General features: G+C 39.4%; 1 protein-coding gene across 1 annotated transcript; it reads right to left on the bottom strand.

Annotated features, from left to right (window-relative positions):
• Positions 1-13,028: 13,028 nt before the first annotated feature.
• Neurod1 (neuronal differentiation 1) lies at positions 13,029-17,152 on the bottom strand. The gene is made up of 2 exons (XM_005324669.4): positions 16,997-17,152; positions 13,029-15,414 (listed from the first exon to the last, which is right to left on the bottom strand). The coding sequence occupies exon 2, from the start codon at positions 15,401-15,403 to the stop codon at positions 14,333-14,335; it is 1,071 nt and encodes a 356-aa protein (XP_005324726.1). The 5' UTR covers positions 15,404-15,414; positions 16,997-17,152; the 3' UTR covers positions 13,029-14,332.
• Positions 17,153-20,589: the final 3,437 nt, after the last annotated feature.

Here is a 20,589-nt window from a genome sequence, read left to right on the forward strand (position 1 = left end):
AATCTGTAAGCCAACAGACTTGGGAGACCAAAGGGAGTGACATAGGATTGAATATCCACTGGCCAAAGTGCAGATCTATACCAGTAGGTCTGGACCAGAACTACACCTACTTCCCCCATTGCACTATCTCTGTTGGGTGCAGATTCATCAGCCTCCATCTGTGGCACTGAGAAGGTGACTTCAAGAGGCTGACTCATGGCGTAAGGTCCCTGAGCTTTGCCTTGCTTCTCCTGGAAGCTTGGGTGTTTTGTTTGCAGAGCATACTTAATGGCCTACTAAAAATGTTAAAATAGCAGAGATTTTCATGGTCTTCCTTTTAAACTTAGATTTCTAAGAAACAGGGATGGAGACACTGTCTCTTGACTTCACCAAATCCCTAAACATAAAGTGACTATTTGTTAAATTAGGACCCTTGCTGTTTAATGCTCTGGAAACAAATACTCAAGCTACACCAGTGCAAGAAAAACAATGTTCAGGAAGCTCCCTGAAAGATCTTTTGAAAATAATTTTATGCATTCACATGTTATTTATATGAATCAGTTTTGGACCCAAATCCCAAAAGACAAAGAAATGAATGTTGACATTCCAAAAAGATGAAAATTCCTAAAGGCTTAAATCCTAAAAGATCCCCAAAGTATAATTTTGGAAAAAATAATTCCAAAGAATTTTAAATATATTTATTTACATTTTTAAAAGGGATGTATTTGAGAAACATGAAGATATGAGTGAATACTTCATAGGCCACTCTATAATAAAATAGATAATAATAATACACTTTGGCAAACATAAACAGGTGTACTAAAAACAGTTGCACAGTTATAGCACTTGTGAGCAAACAAACCATATTCATAATAAAATATATGAAAAAAGTAAAATGTACAAATGTGTAGCACTATAACTCATAATTGTGTGCACCTAGATTTATGACTGCAGTCATTTGAAATACTGTGACAATCTAAGTCTTTCGATGATGTCATTTGAAAACTACAATGGGTCGCTTCACATATATAATTGCCCAAAGAGCTGAGATCTCAGGAAAATCTTTCCCAAATGCAGATGTACAAAACAGAGAGCTGTTCATTTTTTGAGGAAGTTTCAATGTTTTATGTGCACAATGTTTACACACAAAGTCAACATTATGATAACTGTAGTCAATTTTTTAAAAATGTGTAAACAAACTAGAAGTCTCTAAAAATCTTTACAAAATGGATACGTATGGCAATGAAAATGATGTAAAGATAAAACATGCATCGGAGAAAATTACAAAGAGTAATACTAGAAATTTAAAATAGGTGAAAAACTAAAAAAGGGAGGAAACCAAAATGAAAATTCAACATTTGGAAAAATGTATCATAGTGATAGATTATGGGCAATTGCAGAGAGATAGTCCAAAAGAGATGGACAACTTCCACACTACATCACTAACTTTATTCTAAAATCTTTAATTGTTATGGAAATCTGCTTTTTAAATTCCTTTTCCTTTGAGGGCATGGTTATTCTCAGAGAATACAGTCCCATTCATTTTCTATGTTGCATTGCTCTTTTTGAAATTATTTTATGACTCAGTATATACTGACATGAGCATATGCCCCAGGTAGTGCCTTCAACACACATCAGTCTGGTCTGGCTTTGCTCAATATCTGGGTTGATGTCACCTTATCCACTCAGAATATCTTCCCTGTCCAACCAAGTAAAAGCTGATCCCTACTTAATGTTTTTTCCTTCATTTCACTTTTTGCTACATAAAAGTATGCAGTTGATTTATTTGTTTACTTATTTCTGTCTTCCCTCTTCCATCAAATTGGCAGTAACTCTGTGAAAGCAATGACCTCGTCTGCTTATTTATGGCTCTATCTCTTGTGTTCAGAACAATGCTTTTGATATAACAGATGCTCAATAAATGTGTTGAATGCGTGATGAATAAATTAACTTTTCAAATTGAACTCCTGTATTAATTTTTGATATCGCTGAGCCCATTATGCCTTATGGGTGAGAATAAAAATTCACAACAGCAGGCCATATTTATTTTTTCTATGTCAACATCTATTTTGAGTGAGGTGAGTTTTAGTTGTGTCCGCCTCTTGGCTATTTCTGATGCTAAATGGGCATGTTATCAAGGTATCAAGGGGACAGCTTCCTTCTCATGCTGAGTGGAGATTTTGTCAGAATGTTCCTGCTTCTCTGGTTCCTGCTGCCTAAAAGGTACAGGTCCATATGTCCCTGCAACAATGGCAGGAAAAAAAAATAGAACAAATCCTAGAATCCCACAGTCATAATATCAAAATTTTTGCATGTGCCAGTTTTTTGTACTTAGACTGAAACTCTGTTTAAAACAAATTGCTCAGCAATGTTCTAGAATATACCTCACTCACCCAATGTGATCTTTAGCATTTCAATGGGCAACAATGAAATAGGCTCTCTCCCTTTCTTGAGTGTTTAAAAATCCCCCCTCTTAGGTGGGTTCTGATGTTCATAAACTTGTAGTCAAAATTTCAAATGTATTTTCACCAAATAGACAGCTCAAAGCATTTGACAATAACTGCTAGCAATACTGTACTGTAGAATCTTAAATTAGATATAACCAGGCACACAAATAAAATCAGAAATTTAAATAAGAGATCTATGGTTAAGTTCCACACTATGGGTACAGTTTATATTATAGCTATGAAAATGCATTATAGAAAAGATGCAATGCCCCTACTCACTATTGAAAATGGATCATTGCTTTCAGCCTTCTCACTCCTGGGCATCTAAGAGTTTATCCTGGATTCACTGTCTTTGATGATTACTTCATTAATCTGTCACCTTTTGGTGTGAATATGTCTACCACTTATATACATAGCAGTGGTTTTTAAATAATATTTTATTTCTCACATAAAAAGATATTAGTTGGACATAGTGTTGCATGCCTGAAACAAGAGGAGAAACAAGAGGATCCCAGCTACTTGGGAGAGCTGAAACAAGAGGATCCCAAGTTCCAGGCCAATCTGAGTAACTTAGCAAGACCCTATCTTAAATAAAAATTAAAAAGGGCTGGGGATGTGGTTCGTTGCTTTCCTAGCATGTGTGAGGCTCTGGGTTCAATCTCTAATGCAAAAAAAAAAAAAAAACTATTTATCAAGAAGTCTGGAGTCAGACTGTTCCTGGGTTTGCTCATCCCATGTGATGTCATTAAGATATCAGGGGTTTTGCAACTGTCTACTTTAAAATCCCCATGTGGTATAAAGGACTCCACATATTTCTGGTGGCTTCCAGAAATATGCTAGGGTACTAGGATATCATCTCTATAAAAGTGTTTAAAGCAAAAATGGGAACTTTTCTTAAGAGGTTGTTTTATTTCTTTCTTTCTTTATTTCCTTTGTGTGCCTGGTTATACCTAACTTAAGATTCTACAGTACAAAGCTAGGGTTGCAGCTCACTGGTAGAGCACATGCCTAGCACATGTGAGGTACTGGATTCGATACTCAGCACCATACACACACACACAAAAAAAAAACCAACAACAACAAAATACAGGTATTGTGTCCATCTACAACTAAAAACAATATTTTAAAAAGAGTTTCTACAGTAGAGCATTGTTAGCAGTTATTGTCAAATGCTTTGAGCTCTCTATTTGGTTAGACTTTTATATCTGGCTCCTGATGTAGCTTCACAGAGATAAAGGTTAAAGGGTTGTCTTTTGTTATTTATAGCAAACCTCTGTCCACCATATCTGAGTTTATGTTAATGAGATGACTTTTGGAAAACCCCTAAGAACAGTGCACTAGTTACCCAAAAAGCTAATCATGTGATTAGAGGGTTGCAACTTTTCAGCCTCATCCCTGACCTCTAAGAGAGGACAGGGGATAATATTAATCATCATTGGCTAGTGATTTAGTTAATCATGCCTAAAAAATGATAAAGCCTCCATTAAACCCCTAAAAGAAGGAGTTCAGAGAGCTTCTGGGCTAGTGACGCATGGAGGTGCTCAGAGGGCCATGCACCTGGAAAAGATGTGGAAACTCCCCTAACACAGACCCTATATGTCTCTTCCATTTGGCTCTTCCTGAGTTGTGTCCTTTATGGTAAATTGGTAAACATAAGTAAACTTTTCCCTGAGTCTTGTAAGCAAATCTAGCAAATTATTGAACTAAGGAGGACATTCCTCCAATTTGTAGCCAGTCAGTTTGGAGTACAGGAAACCTGGACTTGCAAATGACATCTGCAGGGGAGGGCAGTCTGGTGGGACTGAACCATTAGACTGTAGTTCTGCACTGATTCTGAGTAGTGCTAGAATTAAGTTAAATTGTAGGACATCCAGTCAGTGTCCACCAAAAATTGGAAAACTGGTTGGTATGAAAGTACCCAGATATTTGATGTCAGATTATTGTATGAGAAACCTGAAGACAAACATATACAATGTGGCATTTAAATATATAAAGTGTCATATTATACAAAAGTTATTACTACAAATCTCTTCAAGACTGGTTTCTGTCTACTTTGGGTTCAAGTCAGGTTATCGTGGTATATGTTCATAGGAATTCATAGGAATATTTTTGAACAGGTAAGCTGTGTGTTCTATCTGCACCCTTGATTGGAGCTTGATTGGACACATATTTATCGGTAAGCACCCTGCTTTTCATCTTTGGGGTCATTTCTTGCTTTTAGAATATTTTTCTATCCAGGGGAGTCCATCCTGTGCTCTCTACATCTATATTATGCTTGCTCATTTCTCTCTTGAAAAACTTTCTTTTGTGGCTAAAAGAAACTGTTTAGCAATTGCAATATTCTGCTGAAAATATCCGTAGCTGGATATAGAAGCTCCTTAGGTATACTTTGTCTTCCAAGTTACTACAGAATTGATGGGGCCATCTTTGTCCGTATACCAGATGATTCACTTCTCCTTTACTGGGTCCTGTGTCATATCACTTCAGCTTCACTCTCAGCAGCACTTTCATCTCTCTTGTCCAAACTCCATACAATTCTGCATCTATCTGCTTTTCTCACACTGAAATATGGGCCACTGAAAGCTATTATTGTAGAAGATAGACTGAGGTTATGACAAACTACTATAATATCATGGTCTCTGAACTTTGCTTGGCCCTAAGCCCTATTGTACTAATATTGATTAGTCTTAATGGAGCCTCCCCTTCTGATCCCCAGAGAAGATAATCTAGACCTCTGGTGTTCTCCTTCAACCCCATTATGGTTTTGGTGTGAAGTGTCCCCCTAAAGCTACTGTGCTAATGCAGGAGGTGAAATGATTAGATTATGAGAGCTGTGACCTAATCAATGGATTGATCCTTATGAGGGGTTAATAATTTGAGTGGATTAACTGGGTGATTAATAGAGGTATAGGCAGGCGGGGTATGGCTGGAGGAAGTAGGTCACCAGGGGTGCTTGGGAGTTTACATTTTGTCCCTGCCACCCCCCTGTTCTCTCACTACTTCCTTGCTGCCACGAGCTGAGTGGCTGTCCTCTGCCATGATGTTCTGCTTCACTTGGACCCAGAACAATGAAGTCAGTTGAGCACGTATTCAGAACTCTGAAGCCATGGTCTAAAATAAGCTTTTCCTCCTCCAACTTATTCTCTTTAGTTATTTTGATCACAGTAATGAAAAGTTGACAAACTCCATCTCACTTAGAGAATGAACATGCCTCTATCTTCATGAAATTTTATTATAAAATTCTTCATAAGCATAAATTCCCACTACTTTCGTACCTCTTCTCCTAAACTTCTCTTTCCCATCCTGACTTGTCTCTTGAAGTAAGTATTCTTCTTATTCCATGTAATTGTTTGCCTATGGCCTGTTCTTTACATTACCCAACACTTTTCTCAATCAATCATACCCACACCTTAACTCAATTTCATCTTCCCTAGATCCAGTGTTTTCTTCATCTTAGTGTACAAAGATGACCAAGCAACAGTAAAATTACAGTCTCTCTTTTATCAGGCAATTCTCATTGTGTGTGGCAAAAAAAAAAAAAGAGTCCAACTCAAACTGGCTTAAAAAATAAAACCAAATTGGACAAAGATGAGACTCAGCAGCTCAAATAATATAAAGCAAGAAGCAGCTCCTCCCCCTTGTTCATGTTCTTACTCATGTTTAAGTGAGAGTGACCAAGAAACTAGAAAGAAAGCAAATGAGAGACAGAAGCAACACTTCTGATTAAGTGAATGTCTTCAGAGAAAATAAAAACCAACTTGTGTTTAGACCAATGGGAACAGTCAAATAATCATATGTAGAGCCCCCAACTGAGGATGGAGTCTTAGCCTCTGGATTTTATGCTTATGAGGTGAGTACTGACTCGAGTTCCTAAAAGACCTGAAAAGGGGAATACAACTTTTAGAAGTGGTGGCACTTTAAATTTATTTGTAAACAATTATATAATTTTGCATGTTGTCAAAATTTTGTTTTTTCAGAGGCTCTATTTATTTATATACATGCTGCCCACAAATCAAATATATGTGGCATTTTTCACATGAAGATTAAATGAAAAATGATATTTGATATGTTTTTTAAAATATTTTTTTAGATAGAGAGGAAATTTTTTTAATATTTATTTTTTAGTTCTTGGTGGACACAACATCTTTGTATGTGGTGCTGAGGATCAAACCCAGGCCGCATGCATGCCTGGCCAGTGTGCTACCGCTTGAGCCACATCCCCAGCCCTTGGTATGTTTTAAAAATACAGAATAGGGATTTTTTAAGTCACCCTTGGTTAAATCTAGATGTCAATTTAAGTTTATTCATATGAATAAAAATACTTATATGTAATTTGGATGTTTATTAAATAGCTATTATTGGCCAACTTGTTCAAATATCAAACCTAGTACTCACTCAAATATGATGGTAGTTATCTCTCATGTCATTAAATGTTCCCAGTGATATTTTTAAAAGAATTTGAACAAATTTCTCTACATTTCATATCAGTTTATGGTAGACTTAACATATCTACTAGCTTGCAAGGGCTGACATAACAATTTACCACAAACTGAGTGGCCTAAAACAACATAAATGCATTGTATCATAGGTTTAGACCAGAAGTCCAACATAAGGGTGAGTTCTTCTTGGAAACTGAGAGTGGGAGTCTGTTCATTCCTATCTCCTAGTTTTTGGTGGTCACCCACAATCCCTGAAGTCTTTTGGTCTATAGACAGTTGCTCCAATTTCTTTCTTCATCTCCACATGCCACTCTTTCTTCAAACTGTGCACTTACATATCCTGTCCTCTTATAATGACATCAATGATTGGATTTAATATCCACCCTAATCCAACATGACTTCATCCTAATTTTCATCTTACATCTTAATTACATCTGGAAAGATAATACTTCTCAAAAAGTTCACATTCTGAGGTTCTGGATTTTTAGGTAGAAGAGGGGTGAGAAGAGTCATAATATTCTTTTGTATATAATATATATTATATATATTCCCCCATTGGCAATATATATATTTAAATAAGATAAATGCACCAAAACCTAGAAGACATGAGCAGACTCTTGCCCTGAGAAGGCATGAGCAGACTGCTACCCCGAGTTTCCAAGCTAATTAGGCAAAAATAAAACCCTGGGAAGTAAAATATCCCGTTACTTCATTTTAATATACTTGTTTAAGTTAAAGAAACATTAAAATAGAATTCCTTTGTCCAAAAACCTCATGTTGGCATTTTAAAATATGCAAACAAATAGTAACTATGAAATTCTTTTAGTAAAGAAATATGTAAGACCAGGCGAGCACACCTGAAATCCCTGACTTGGATGCTGAGGCAGGAGTATTGCAAGTTCAAGGATAGCCTCCGCACCTTAATGAAACCTTGTCTCAAAAAAAAAAAAAATTGTGTGGGGCTGGGGATGTGGCTCAAGCGGTAACATGCTCACCTAGCATGCATGGGGTGCTGGGTTCAATCCTCAGCACCACATAAAAATAAAATAAAGATGTTGTGTCCACCAAAAATTGAAAAATAAATATTAAAAAATTCTCTGTCTCTCTCTCCTTTCTCTCTCTCTCTCTCTCTCTCTCTCTCTCTCTCTCTCTCTCTCTCTCTTTAAAAAATAGTGATAATTAATATTACTACTTAGATTTAGTTATAATTTATATTCATTTGTTACTGTTTACTATATATTTTGTCTTTGGCTGAAATAAAGATTATTCAGTTATCTGTTAACAATAAGTAATCTTCTCCCCCATCTTTTTAGAACATTCTATTATCTTCTTTGTTCTTGATGTAAACATTATTTGGTCTTGTATTTGAAACTTACAACAGATTATGACTTTATATTCCCTAGTATGAGTTGAGCAGCCCTACAACTGTTAATGCCAGTGGAAAGCAATTAACAGCTCTCTTAAGCACTGTAATATCCCTTCATTGACGTCACTGAAACCCCAACTGACATCATTGAAAGAGAACACTGAAAAAATAGTATTAATGTGCTAAGTTTATACATTGAACACTTAAAAGCACAGGCAGGGTAATTTTATACACCACTAAAAATAAAACAAGAGCAATTGCTGAAAGAGTGATGAACAGAAAGGAAAAGGGTAGCATGCACTCAAGAGAATTCTTAATGAATGAGGAAAAAGAGACACGGTCTGGGAAAAGCCTGTAGTATTTGAGTTCTTTTAGTTTGATTCAAAATTATATTTAACCAATTGGTATCAAATAAAGAAAAGATAACAGATAATTCATGATTACTGATCCTGAAAAGGGAGGAGGGAGTTCAATGCCAGGCAGCATGATAAGAAATTAGTTTCAATGGTTCTTTTTTTATAGAATTAATGTATACAACATTCATGAAACTGAAAATCTGTGATACTCCTTCAGTGATTTGATTTATACCATAGTGGTTAAGGAAACAGGCTTTGGCATCAGATTAAAATTATCTGATTCTCTTAGAAATTAATATTTATTGCAGATCTCCTAGATCTTCTAAGCACCAGATTCTTATCATTGTGAAGCCCACATCCTACTGAGAGATGATAGATTAAAAATGAACTGAACAAATAAATACACAAAATAACACTGGATAGATAAATGCTCTGAAAAAAAAGAAGGGTGATATTTTGGTGATGTGAGTGGGGTTGAAGGTGGTTGCTACATTAGATGGGGATCAGAAAAGGCTTCTTTGAGGAAGTAGCATTGGAAAAAGAATCTATTTGTAGAAAGAAAGCCAGAATGCAAATATCTGGGTATCCCAGCTTCTTGCAATCTCCCCATTTGTAAAAGAAGGCACAAGGCAGTTTTGGTGATGTCATGTGTAAATGACATGACACCTAACACAGACCTAGTAAGTGTGTGAGGCCATCTTTCTGATTAGGTATCCTTACACATGAAAATCAAAAGCAGGGTTAATTTGTTAAGAGTAAATTGCCCCAAATCCTATATATATTTTAGATTATACTTGATTATATATATATGTTAGATTATATATATATATGTTAGATTATACTTATTCTCTTATTTCTCAATGTAATTTCATAACCAAATCCATCCTTTTGGATTGCTCCAAACATTGAGATCTATGAAGATGGATGTTGTCAATATTTTTCTACCTCTGAATTAGCTGGATAAATAGCACAATAATATCTGGATGACCAAATCCACATATATGAAGATTTAGTCCAGAATTAACATAATACTCTGCATTTTAAAATTAGCAATTTAACCAGAAGTCCCCAGAGTCGGTGGCCTTGTCAACGCCACTAGTTTGGTTACATAGTTAATTCCATCAGAGCCATTGAACCAAGTGTTGGTGTGTGTGAAGAGAGTCCATGAGTCAATTGCCAGTACAGAATTCTTCCTGACATAGAAAGGCAGATGATCTCAACTTTTGAGTGCATACAGTGCAGATTTCTAGTTGAATGGTTCTTGACAATAGTGTCCTCAGAAACATAATGCCTGGCCAGGAGCCAGTGATTATGCCACCATACAAATCACTGTGCATCTGACGCCAGAACTCCTCTTTGCAATGGTAACAAGAGTTTTCAGTCCTGGTGTTCCACAAGATGTTGCATTGGCTCTTTTATTTTTCATCAGACCCTGGAATTAAAGATTTTATTCAGATTTTTTTCAGGAAATAAATGTTACTAGATGAAGAGAAAAAGAGAAGACAGGAGGTTTTAGTATAATTTAAGAAACAGCTTTGCTATTTTATATGTCCCATCGGAACAAAATCAGCCTATGATTTGAAATCTAGTTTTATTAATTGTTTAATAGATTTTTCACTTTAAATTTCTTGTATAATTATAGAACCAAAACAGCTTGTTTCAAACTGTTAGCTAATGATCCATATATTATTTTAGTAATTGCTAGCTTCTATCAGAAAATGCATTAATTTTCTGAAAATGCATATAGACTTTCAAATGTTGAAAACACTAGGAGATCTTTTTAAAATCAATAAATTGCAACACCTAAAATTTGCTTCAAATATTATCTTACTGGAACATATTATAAACCTAAAATTAGTAGTCTATTCCAGAGATACTGTGAATCTCCATTTAAATTTGCATATAACTGTCTTTTTAAGGACTTAAAGTAGATAGATGATGTATAATTGCAATTGATGATATAAATGAAATTTAAGTTATGCAGAGTGTTCCTATTCAACACCAGAAATGATGCACCAGTTAAAATATTCACCCAAATTTCTTCTCCTATTATGAAATTGCCTACAGGTTTTAAATGCCACCTTCTTCTGGAACTAGCTCAGGATTTAACATTAAATATATAGGTCTAAGTATCTTATTTTACTGAAATAGTAATTGTTCAAGATGAAGGAAGGAGAGACACTACATATTACTTGTAACAAGCATTATGTGGCAAAACTAAAAACAATATTTTTCCTAATAAAGTCAAAGTTGCCAGCATTTTCTTTTTGGTTGATTTTCAGTAAGCAAAACATTTTCTTATTAGCTAGATAAAAGCATTAGCCAATTGTAAAAACTATAAAAGTCTCTTTTAAATATAGGTAGTAATTCATAAAAGGAAAGAAGATCATTTAAAAGGTTTCTTGTGGTTTGAAAATGCCTTCCAAATATTCATTAAACATTTAAGTGAGTAAATTTGTAGAATATGTTTCTGACATTGGCACTGGTTCTGTGGTATTTCTCTGATCAGATGGAAGTGCTATGTGTTATGCAGAGTGCATGCAGTTCATTCATGCATAAACAATATCATTTTCATAAATTAAAACCTCCCCTGCAGAAGGAACATCTGTGCCTGCCTTTGAATAAAAGATGGTGGCATGTGAGTTACTTCTTGACTGACTGAAAGAATCCCCATGTTTTAGAATGAAATTGTGCAGGCAATATAGGGGGAAAAATCACTTAAAACTAACTTTCAGTCATCATTTCTACCAAGAAAGAAAGAAAGAAAGGAAGGAAGGAAGGAAGGAAGGAAGGAAGGAAGGAAGGAAGGAAGGAAGGAAGGAAGGAAGGAAGAAATTAATTCAGGGTCTAGATTTCTCCACTTGCTGTTTTAGAAGATGGAATTTTTGAAATGTCATTCTCTCATTATTTCTTCTGTTCACTACAGCAACAATTTTTAACTTGCAGGAATACATCTACTTTTAATTACAGGTGAAATTGAGCTGCTTAATAGATCAGATCAAATCTGAATGTTCACTTTGTGATCTATGCTGGAAGACTGGCATTGTTTAAATATCAGTGTTATGTCTCTTAAAGTAAGATTAGTGAGAACAATCCGGGATAGTGGAAGCAACAGCTTGATTCCAAAATAACAACTCTGATTCACTTGGAATGAGATTGCTGCATTTGGGATAAAGTTGGGACTAACTTAAATGTATTTCTGTCATGTGATGAAGGCTGATGGAAAACATGTTAAAATGATATATTTTAAATTGCACTCAAACATTTTTTTAATGTTGAAATGTTCCTTACTGCTACTGTCACAGCTTGATGCAGCCCCATTGGCAATGTTATTAGTATGGCTAATTGTTCCTGTCCATTAGATTACTCACATTTTTCTGGAGCAGCTTGCTAAATGAGGTCAGCTTTCTGGAACCCTTAAATCACCAATGAGAAGATTAAAGGAACAAGCTTGGGAAGGGAGGTAGTCATCCAATGTGGCATCCAAATCCGAGGAGGAACAATGGAGTTACTAATGACAGTAATCAGAGCACGGTGGTAGAGCCAGACCACAATTGCCAAAATGTTATTCCCTAGGAATCATGACTGTCAGTCATTTCTCAAAGAGGAAATGCCAAACTATTTTTTTAAGTGGACTTAACAATGAACAAAATTATCTGTGAGTTTTTCCAGTGAGTTGTGTTTATAAAACAAGAGCATAGTGCCCCATTGGGGGATGGGAAACAATTACACCTTCCTAAAACATAGTACAAACAATGTCTTCTTAAATACATATAAATCATTGATCCTTTTTCTTGAGAAATTATTGAAATATTGCAAGATGTTTATACAGCAATTATAAAATTCTATTTCTTCTTAGAATCTTTCAATTAATTGAACAATTTCCCCCTGGTATTTTCTAAGGTGTAACTTTCTGTTTGGGACAGTATCTTTTGCAAAACATATCCTGAGCTGATCAGTTCAGGAAAATGTACAGGTAACAGAGCACTAATAAAATAGTTACGATTTTAATATTTTAAGTGTGTAGACAAACTAACTTTGGGCACTTATTTATGTATTGCTTGTTAATAATTAACTAATTCACCTTTTAAAAAGAGAAGGAAAGAGTAGCACAATCATTTAAAAGAATAAGAACCAACCCCACCAAAGGTGAAGGTGCTTAAACAAAGAAAAGCAAAAATACATTGTTCATCCCCCTCATCCTGCAACCCTATAATCCAAATCATGAAACATTAGTTAGGTCTTTTCATTACCTACAAAGAACTGGTGACTCTTTAATGGGGATAAAAAGACTAGAAAATATACCAAAGTATTTTTTCTTTTTACTTTATTCTACAAATAATGTTTATTATTTTTTAATTCAGCAAATAAAACAATTATTTCCCCTAAGAATAATTTTATATTGTAAAAATTACTTTAGGAAGAAATATAACAATTGGTCTGATTTTCAATTCTATTTTATTGCAACTGGATGAGTGTTTTCTAAATTGTGCATTACACCATAATATACAGGATTACAAACAAGATTACAGTACAGATCAATTCCAGTGGTATCAGCATCACATCTCAAACAGCACTTATTCTGAACTGCATTTTACATGCAATAGCTATTGTTCTAATTATGAATTAAATGGTTTGAATTTTATTTAAGCTACTGTACTAATTGACTACAATAGGTATAAATCCCAACATTAACAACCTGAATAGATTTAGGCTCAGATTTATTACATGAATATATGACAAATCACCATTTGTGTGACAATGTATAAAATCATGCATTTATATTTTCTGGAAACATCAATAGCTTCAGATGCTCTGTAAAATCATGGAATGCAAAGGAGTAAAAGACTAAAAAGAAACAGTGCAAATTGTATGTGATAGTCAAGCAGCTTTTGATTTAAAGAAGTGTATGTTGGCATTTATTCATAATATGTATATACAAGCTTGTGCAAGTAATTGTTGAATTGATATGTTTTGATAAGGAATGCATCTCTTTTTTTCCATCTTCTTGAAAATTATGGATCTGGGATTTATTTTAGGGAAAGGGAAAAACTTTAAAGTGAAATGAATTGCTCAAATTGTGCAATTTTTTGTTTGTTTTTACAATTAGAGAAGAAAGAAGTGCTAAGGCAACACAATAACTTTCTAAGCACTTTCCTGCTGGTTTAAATTAGTTAAATTATTTTGTATAAATTAGATATAATTCTACTTTTCTGATATGTATAAAAATTGATGAAGCTGCATGGTTTTAAAATAGGAAATCCACATTATAAAAAGTCATTAAAAATTCTGTACAAAATCACAACAAAATAATTCAGCATGGGAAAGGTAACAAGTAGTAAAATGCTGGTTGAAAAATATATATTTATATATATATTTTAATTGGCCCATTACTAGTTTAAAAATTGCATAGATCCTAATTATTGCTTGTGATTTTGTTATCCCGATCAGATAATTAATACGATCTGAATACAGCTACACCAAATTCTAGGTGCATTTTTTAACTTTACTGTATTATTATTATTTTTTAAAATAGAAGAGCTATAGAAAATAATACATAAGGTGAACAGGAACTTTGATCCCCTGTTTCTTCCAAAGGCAGTAACAATAAATACATATATCACTTGAAGCTTGGAGTATTTGCACTTTGCAGCAGTAGTACCAAAAGGGCTGCCTTTTGTAAACACGACAGTCACTGTAAGCACAGTGGGTTCGTTTCCCGGGAATGGTGAAACTGACGTGTCTCTAATCGTGAAAGATGGCATTGAGCTGGGCACTCATGACTCGCTCATGATGTGAATGGCTATCGAAGGACATAATATTGTCTATGGGGATCTCGCAGCGAGGGGCAGCAGCTCCCGAGAAGATTGATCCGTGGCTTTGGGCCCCTGCCAGGGTCGCTGCAGGATAGTGCATGGTAAAGGCATAATTTTTTTCAAACTCGGCGGATGGTTCGTGTTTGAAAGAGAAGTTGCCATTGATGCTGAGCGGCGGACTGAGGGGTCCATCAAAGGAAGGGCTGGTGCAATCAGTCAGGGGGCTTTCAAAGAACGGCTCCAGCGCTGCGCTGTAGGCGTGCGGTGGCGGCTTGACGTGGAAGACATGGGAGCTGTCCATGGTACCGTAGGGCGGACTGGGCAACCCCGGAGACTGGTAGGAATACGGGTGCACTGGGAAGGAAGCGCTGGCCGTCGGCAGGTGCGGAGGCATATCCTGGTTCTGTTCTGGCAGAAAAGTCCGAGGGTTGAGCTGCAGGCAGCCTGCAACCAGGTTGGTGGTGGGCTGGGACAGGCCTTTGCAGAGAGTCTGTACGAAGGAGACCAGGTCAGGGCTTTTGCCTGAGCGCAGGATCTCCGACAGAGCCCAAATGTAGTTTTTGGCTAAGCGCAATGTCTCGATTTTGGAGAGCTTCTGTGTCTTGGAGTAGCAGGGCACCACCTTGCGCAGGTTGTCCAGCGCCGCGTTCAGCCCATGCATGCGGTTCCGCTCCCGGGCGTTGGCCTTCATGCGCCTCAGTTTAAAACGCTCCAGGCGCGCCTTGGTCATCTTCTTCTTTTTGGGACCGCGTCTCTTGGGCTTTTGATCATCATCTTCCTCTTCCTCTTCTTCTTCCTCTTCCAGGTCTTCATCTTCCTCCTCCTCCTCTCCCCCGTTCCTCAGGGAGTCCTCCTCGGCATTCATGGCTTCCAGGTCGTCCTCCTTCTTGTCTGCCTCGTGTTCCTCGTCTTGAGAACTGAGACATTCATCTGTCCAACTTGGAGGACCTTGGGGCTGAGGCTCGCCCATCAGCCCGCTCTCGCTGTAAGATTTGGTCATGTTTCAGTTTCCTATATTCAACAGGGGAGAGAGGCAAGTAGAAAGAAAAGGAGAAAAATGCCACACTCAAAAGCCAGATAAAGAAGCCTTCAGCTTCCACTCCCTAATCCTGCACAAACACAAGTGAACAGAAGTACACTCTATTATAAAATGGATGACTCTGAAGAAAAGTTAAGTGCTGTGTTTCATAATGGCTTGTGCGTGCCCCGCTGGTACGTAGAACACAGGACTGGGCATGGGTGGTGATAGTGTTGGATACATATATGTGATTATCATTTATGCATTTATGTTTTCTAGTGATTTATTCAACTGTTTATGGGGATTTCTCGACAGGATAATGTGTGTGGAAATGAGCATATATTTCAGTAACTTCATGTTTATCTGCAGGTGTCCAAAATCACTCATAACTCTACAAAAAATGGCGAGTCTGAAAATCGCACTTTCTGTTCCCATCTCTATTCTGGCTTCTGGGTACTTAGTGGTTTAAGTTGAAGAGCGATTACATAATTTGCTAACACTGGCAGTGTTTTTAAAGAAGATTATATCGAATAGAGATTGAAGAGCAAATGCACGGAAGAGGAAAAGTAGTTTCTACAAAATTATTCCACCACTAACGAAAGATTTACAACAAACGTGGACTGGAGTCATCCCTCCCTCCCTCGCCTTTCTGTTCTCGCCTCCCATCCCTCACCCTCCGCTAAATTTCCACCTTGTACAAAAGCTCTCGCAACTAGGCGATGGCTGGGGGCGCGGCGCAGAGCGCTCTCCCACGCGCTGGGGATCAGGTGCGGAAGGCTCCTCTCTAATAAACAGCCCATTGAAAGGGCCGCCCGCTCTTTATTGGGGCTTTTCAAAGTTCGCCTCAAACCTGCCTTTAAAAGATTGAGTAATTATAATGGTCAGCGATTGGCAATGACGAAGTTGCCGCTTCTGATATGGAATATAAAGAGCCTTTAGTAAAACAACTGAATTTTTGGCTCCAGCAGTGGATGATGGTGACTTGACCGCCTCTGGAGCAGTAACAGGTAGCAGTAGTGGTTTCTTTCCCTTTCTCCACTTCCCCCCTTCAACTAAACTTAACTTGGACCCAGCTTTATTTTCAAGACTGTGTATACGCAAGATGCCCACATTCTTTTCATTCACTGAAAAGATAGGTTGACCCTCCCGATGTGCATAAGATATATAAGCACAAATTTTGGGAGCAGTTGCCTTTTCTTTTTCTTTTCCTTTCTCCCCCCCCACCCCCGCCCTTTCTTTCCTTACTAAAAGAAGTGAGCAAGTGAAATAATTATTTGTTTCTAGGACTTTAAAAAAATCACCGCCAGCAAATAATCAGTTACTGATTATTTTTTTTAATCCACGAAACTCCTATACTATTAAAAAATTTAAATTTAATTAGAAAGCCTGCAGGGGGTACTTAAACACAGATTCATTATTAGTGAGTACTTGTGGGCAATTATAGGGAGGGATACTGGTCTCAATACACATACACACACTCTCAAATGCGCACATACACAGTATGTAGGTACATCAGGTCTTCAATTACTGCTTTATTCTCGAGGAAAAAAAAAAAGGAAAAAGGGTTGTAATTACCTGTTGTTGTTAGTAGGTCCTGAACAGTGATGATCTCATAACCCTGGGGCCTCCGGACGCCGTGTCTTCTGCGTAGGCGAATTCCTCGTGTCCCGGCTGCGCTGGTGCTCAGGTTATATAGGCGAGGTAGTGATGCTGAGAGCGGGCGGGGCCACGAGCTGAGCAGCGAGCAGGTCCTTGCGCCTGGCACTTGCGCACGCGTCCAAGCTGTACGCTCCCTGCCCCCGCCCCCACCTCCCCCCTCAGCCTTGCTCTCCTCCCGCCCTTCTCCGACAACCGCTCCCCTCACCCTCTACCCCTAACCCCCTCCCCTTCTTCTTCCTCCCCGGCATGCGCCATATGGTCTTCCCAGTCCAGCCAAGAGCCGGGAACCACGTGACCTGCCTATTTGTATGCCGCAGAGCGCTCCATTCCGGCCCCTTTGTGGCCAGAAGAAAGTGGCCCATCTGTCGCCAGTTAGAGACTCCGCGGACCTGTTTTTACCCGCAGGAGAGATTAACCCTTTCTGGCAGCAGAAGGAAGAGGGCATAGAGAGGGGAGGGATTTGAGGGAAGGGAGCGGGAAAGCTAAAGATGACCGGGTCTAGGTTAGAAAGAGAAGCCTGCGTTCGCGCGGGAACTAAGGCACAAGAGAAAAGGTCAGAAAGCTGGGAGACTGAGGCACGCAGTGAAGAGTCTTCGCCCTGGCACCAGCCTCCGGGGTAGCATGACTCTGCGCTCTCCGAGAAGCCCATTTCTTAGTTTCTGCCCTTTGGCCAACATTTTGCTCATTGGCACCAAAGGTTGGCTTTTCCTGATGTCCATCAGCCCCCTTCAGGCAAATGCATACTCCATGTAAAAATGACTTTATTTGTAAAAGCAGCTTTGAGACTAGTTGGCTAGCCAGATCACCCCAACCTAACCCCTACAGACATAAAAATGTTGTGCCTTCCACTTTACTCCCACTATGCATGCCACTCTGTTTGCACTGACCAGCAGCTAGCTATCCTCTCCGGAGACCCCTCTCTACTTCAGTTTCCCCTTCCACCTACTAGGATTTTGTGCTCAAAGCAAGCTAGTTCGTTCTGTCAGGTCTTGAGTTCCCTGTCATCAAGCAGTTAAGTGTGTTGGAATTGGGCTTCTCTGATGCTTGGATTTTACCTTTTTACAGGGGACACTAGGTCACTGCAAAGAAGCCAGTCCTGGGGGAAGTTGTGGTTGACAGGGGAGCAGACTTCCCATGGCTCAGCTTTATTGCCCCACACTGACCACTAGTGCGATGATGGGCACCCTATCACAGCCCAGCCAGTGCTCTTGGTATCTAATCTCTGGTCTGTAAGTAGGTACTTGGGTCAGTAGAGCTTTCTTAAAAAAAAAAAAAATTTAAAAATTAAAAAAAAAAGTTGCAACGGGCCTATATTAAACAGGTCTTTCCCCTCTTTCCAAAAAGGTCATTAGAACAACCCTTGGAATGGCTCTGTAGCATCCAAGCCTCCATTTGACATGACCTCCACTTCCCCTTCAAGCAAAGACTACTGGACTTCCTGATAAATTTGATTAATTCTGAAGAAGTCATGTTTGTTCCTAAACAACAATTATTTAATGTTTCTGACCATGACATGTTCCAGAATGATAGTTTTTTTTTTTTTCTTGGAAGGGAGGAGAGAGGAAGGAAAGAAGATGACGGGCAAGGGAAAGGAAAGAAAAGGAAGAAAAAAGGAAGAAGAGCTCGACTAATTCGGGTTTACTCTTTCTCCCCTAGGTTCTCTTTTAATCCTCCATTAACTTCTTACTCCCTCGAAAACCTGAAGCCCTTCTCAATGAATGCATCTGACTTGAATTGCTTATTAAAGGCAATTGCCCTAAATGTCCCTCGAGTTTGCAAACAATGTCAGGGTTGAGCTGCTGAAGTGGGGTACATCTGGGAAAGGGTGAGGATGGGGGAAGAGGGTCCTAAAGAGATTGCATGTGTAAGGATGGTGGGGGATTGCAACCATTCCTGTCCAGCACAAATCCAAAAGAAGAGAGCAGTTGTACATTCTGACCAGTGGCCACAAGCATAAAATGAATCTTTCTGAGGTTCTGGAGAAGAATTGTATGGACTTTTGCTTTTCTACCTTGATTCGTCAGCTGACAAAGAGCGCACAGAAAGATAAAAGAATTCACTAAGGAGTATGGAATCGGTATTTACTCTGATACCATCTGTGCCTTCAGTGCTGGGATGTCAAGAGTGACGACTTGCAAAGGCTGGTCCACAACCCGGAGGTCTGAGGAGGTTCGCTGCAGTGCCTAAGAGCTGCCACTTTCCCTATTATCTATTTTTGGGGAGCTGGAGAGGAGATGTTGTGGGAGGAGTGGGAAAGAGGATTCCAGGTGACCTGGAGGCCCAGAGATGACTTACAGACCTCCCCACCCCCAGAAGTAAAAACTTCTCCAGTTCGAGGCATTCTGTGGAATACAGGAAAATCTTAGTGGAGTCAGATATTCCTGGCCAAGAAGAAGACCCGGGTATTTCCCTTACAAGATTCAAATGTAAGTGCGGGAGATGCTAGACCCGTTTCTACCCTCTGCCAATGATTAAATCCACCTGGAATTCCCTCTATGCGTCCTTACACTGAGGCCTGGGTTTTTGTACAAAAGAAGAGTCACTCCGGGAAGTTCCGGAGATCTGGCCGATGTCTGGTGTTACGGTGACTCTTATTGGGCTTCCCGGCCTGCAGCCACTGCTGTGCACCAGCCTCTGCGCAGAGAATGGCTACCCAAAGCACCAGTACCATGGCATTAGGCAAGTGCTCGCAAAGCCGGGGAGGCTGCCGCCCCGCGATAGGCGGGTAAGGGAGGAGCCCAAAAGAACTTGGATCAAGGTGCTTCTGGTATGGGGAAGGGTCAAGAAAGTAGAATAGAGGTGGCTAGGATGCTTAGAGAAGACTGAACCGAGGTTCCGCAGAGCTCAGCGCTGAAGATGGGTCTCCGTGGTCCCGCCACGCCTCCTAAATTTCCTTCTCTTTGGACTTGTTTGGACGGTTCCACACTTTTCACCCTCCTGATTTCCCAAGTTCTCTTCCTTTCTCCACGCTCTTGGTTAGCTGTACTCCCCCAGCTCCCGCCCCACTGGACGCTGTAGGCTGCCGAGCGGCACGCGAACCGCACGCGCAGGCAACAAAAGCCGCTTTCATGACTCACTGCCCTCGAGCAATGCCCTAAATCTGCCGCCCCCCGGGTCCCTGCCCTGACCGCGCGGCGCGGGACAGGCGTCGGGGCCGTTAGAGCGGCAGCCGGAGCGCCCGCGGGAAGGGGGGCGGGAGGAGGCGTGTGGCCCGGGATGTGTTGAGGGGAGTGCGTCCTGGGTGGGGCGGAGGGGAAGGGAGGGGGTCGCGTGCAGGGATGGGAGAAGAAAGGGGACTGAGGCGTGTGGCCCGGACATAGGGGGTGGGAAGCGTGTGGCTGGCGGCTAGGGGTGGGGGTGGGGTAGGGACGACGCATTCGCAGAGCTAAGATAAAGAGCAGAGGCCGGCCGACGTACCCGGCGGTGACCTGTTTCCCGGGGAAACAGATGCTTGCTCTTGCGAATAGAGGTTTGCGTTCAAAGAAAGGACCTAGTGTGACCAGGGTGGC

This window comes from Ictidomys tridecemlineatus, chromosome 7 (assembly GCF_052094955.1).
Source record: "Ictidomys tridecemlineatus isolate mIctTri1 chromosome 7, mIctTri1.hap1, whole genome shotgun sequence".
NCBI lineage: Eukaryota > Metazoa > Chordata > Mammalia > Rodentia > Sciuridae > Ictidomys > Ictidomys tridecemlineatus.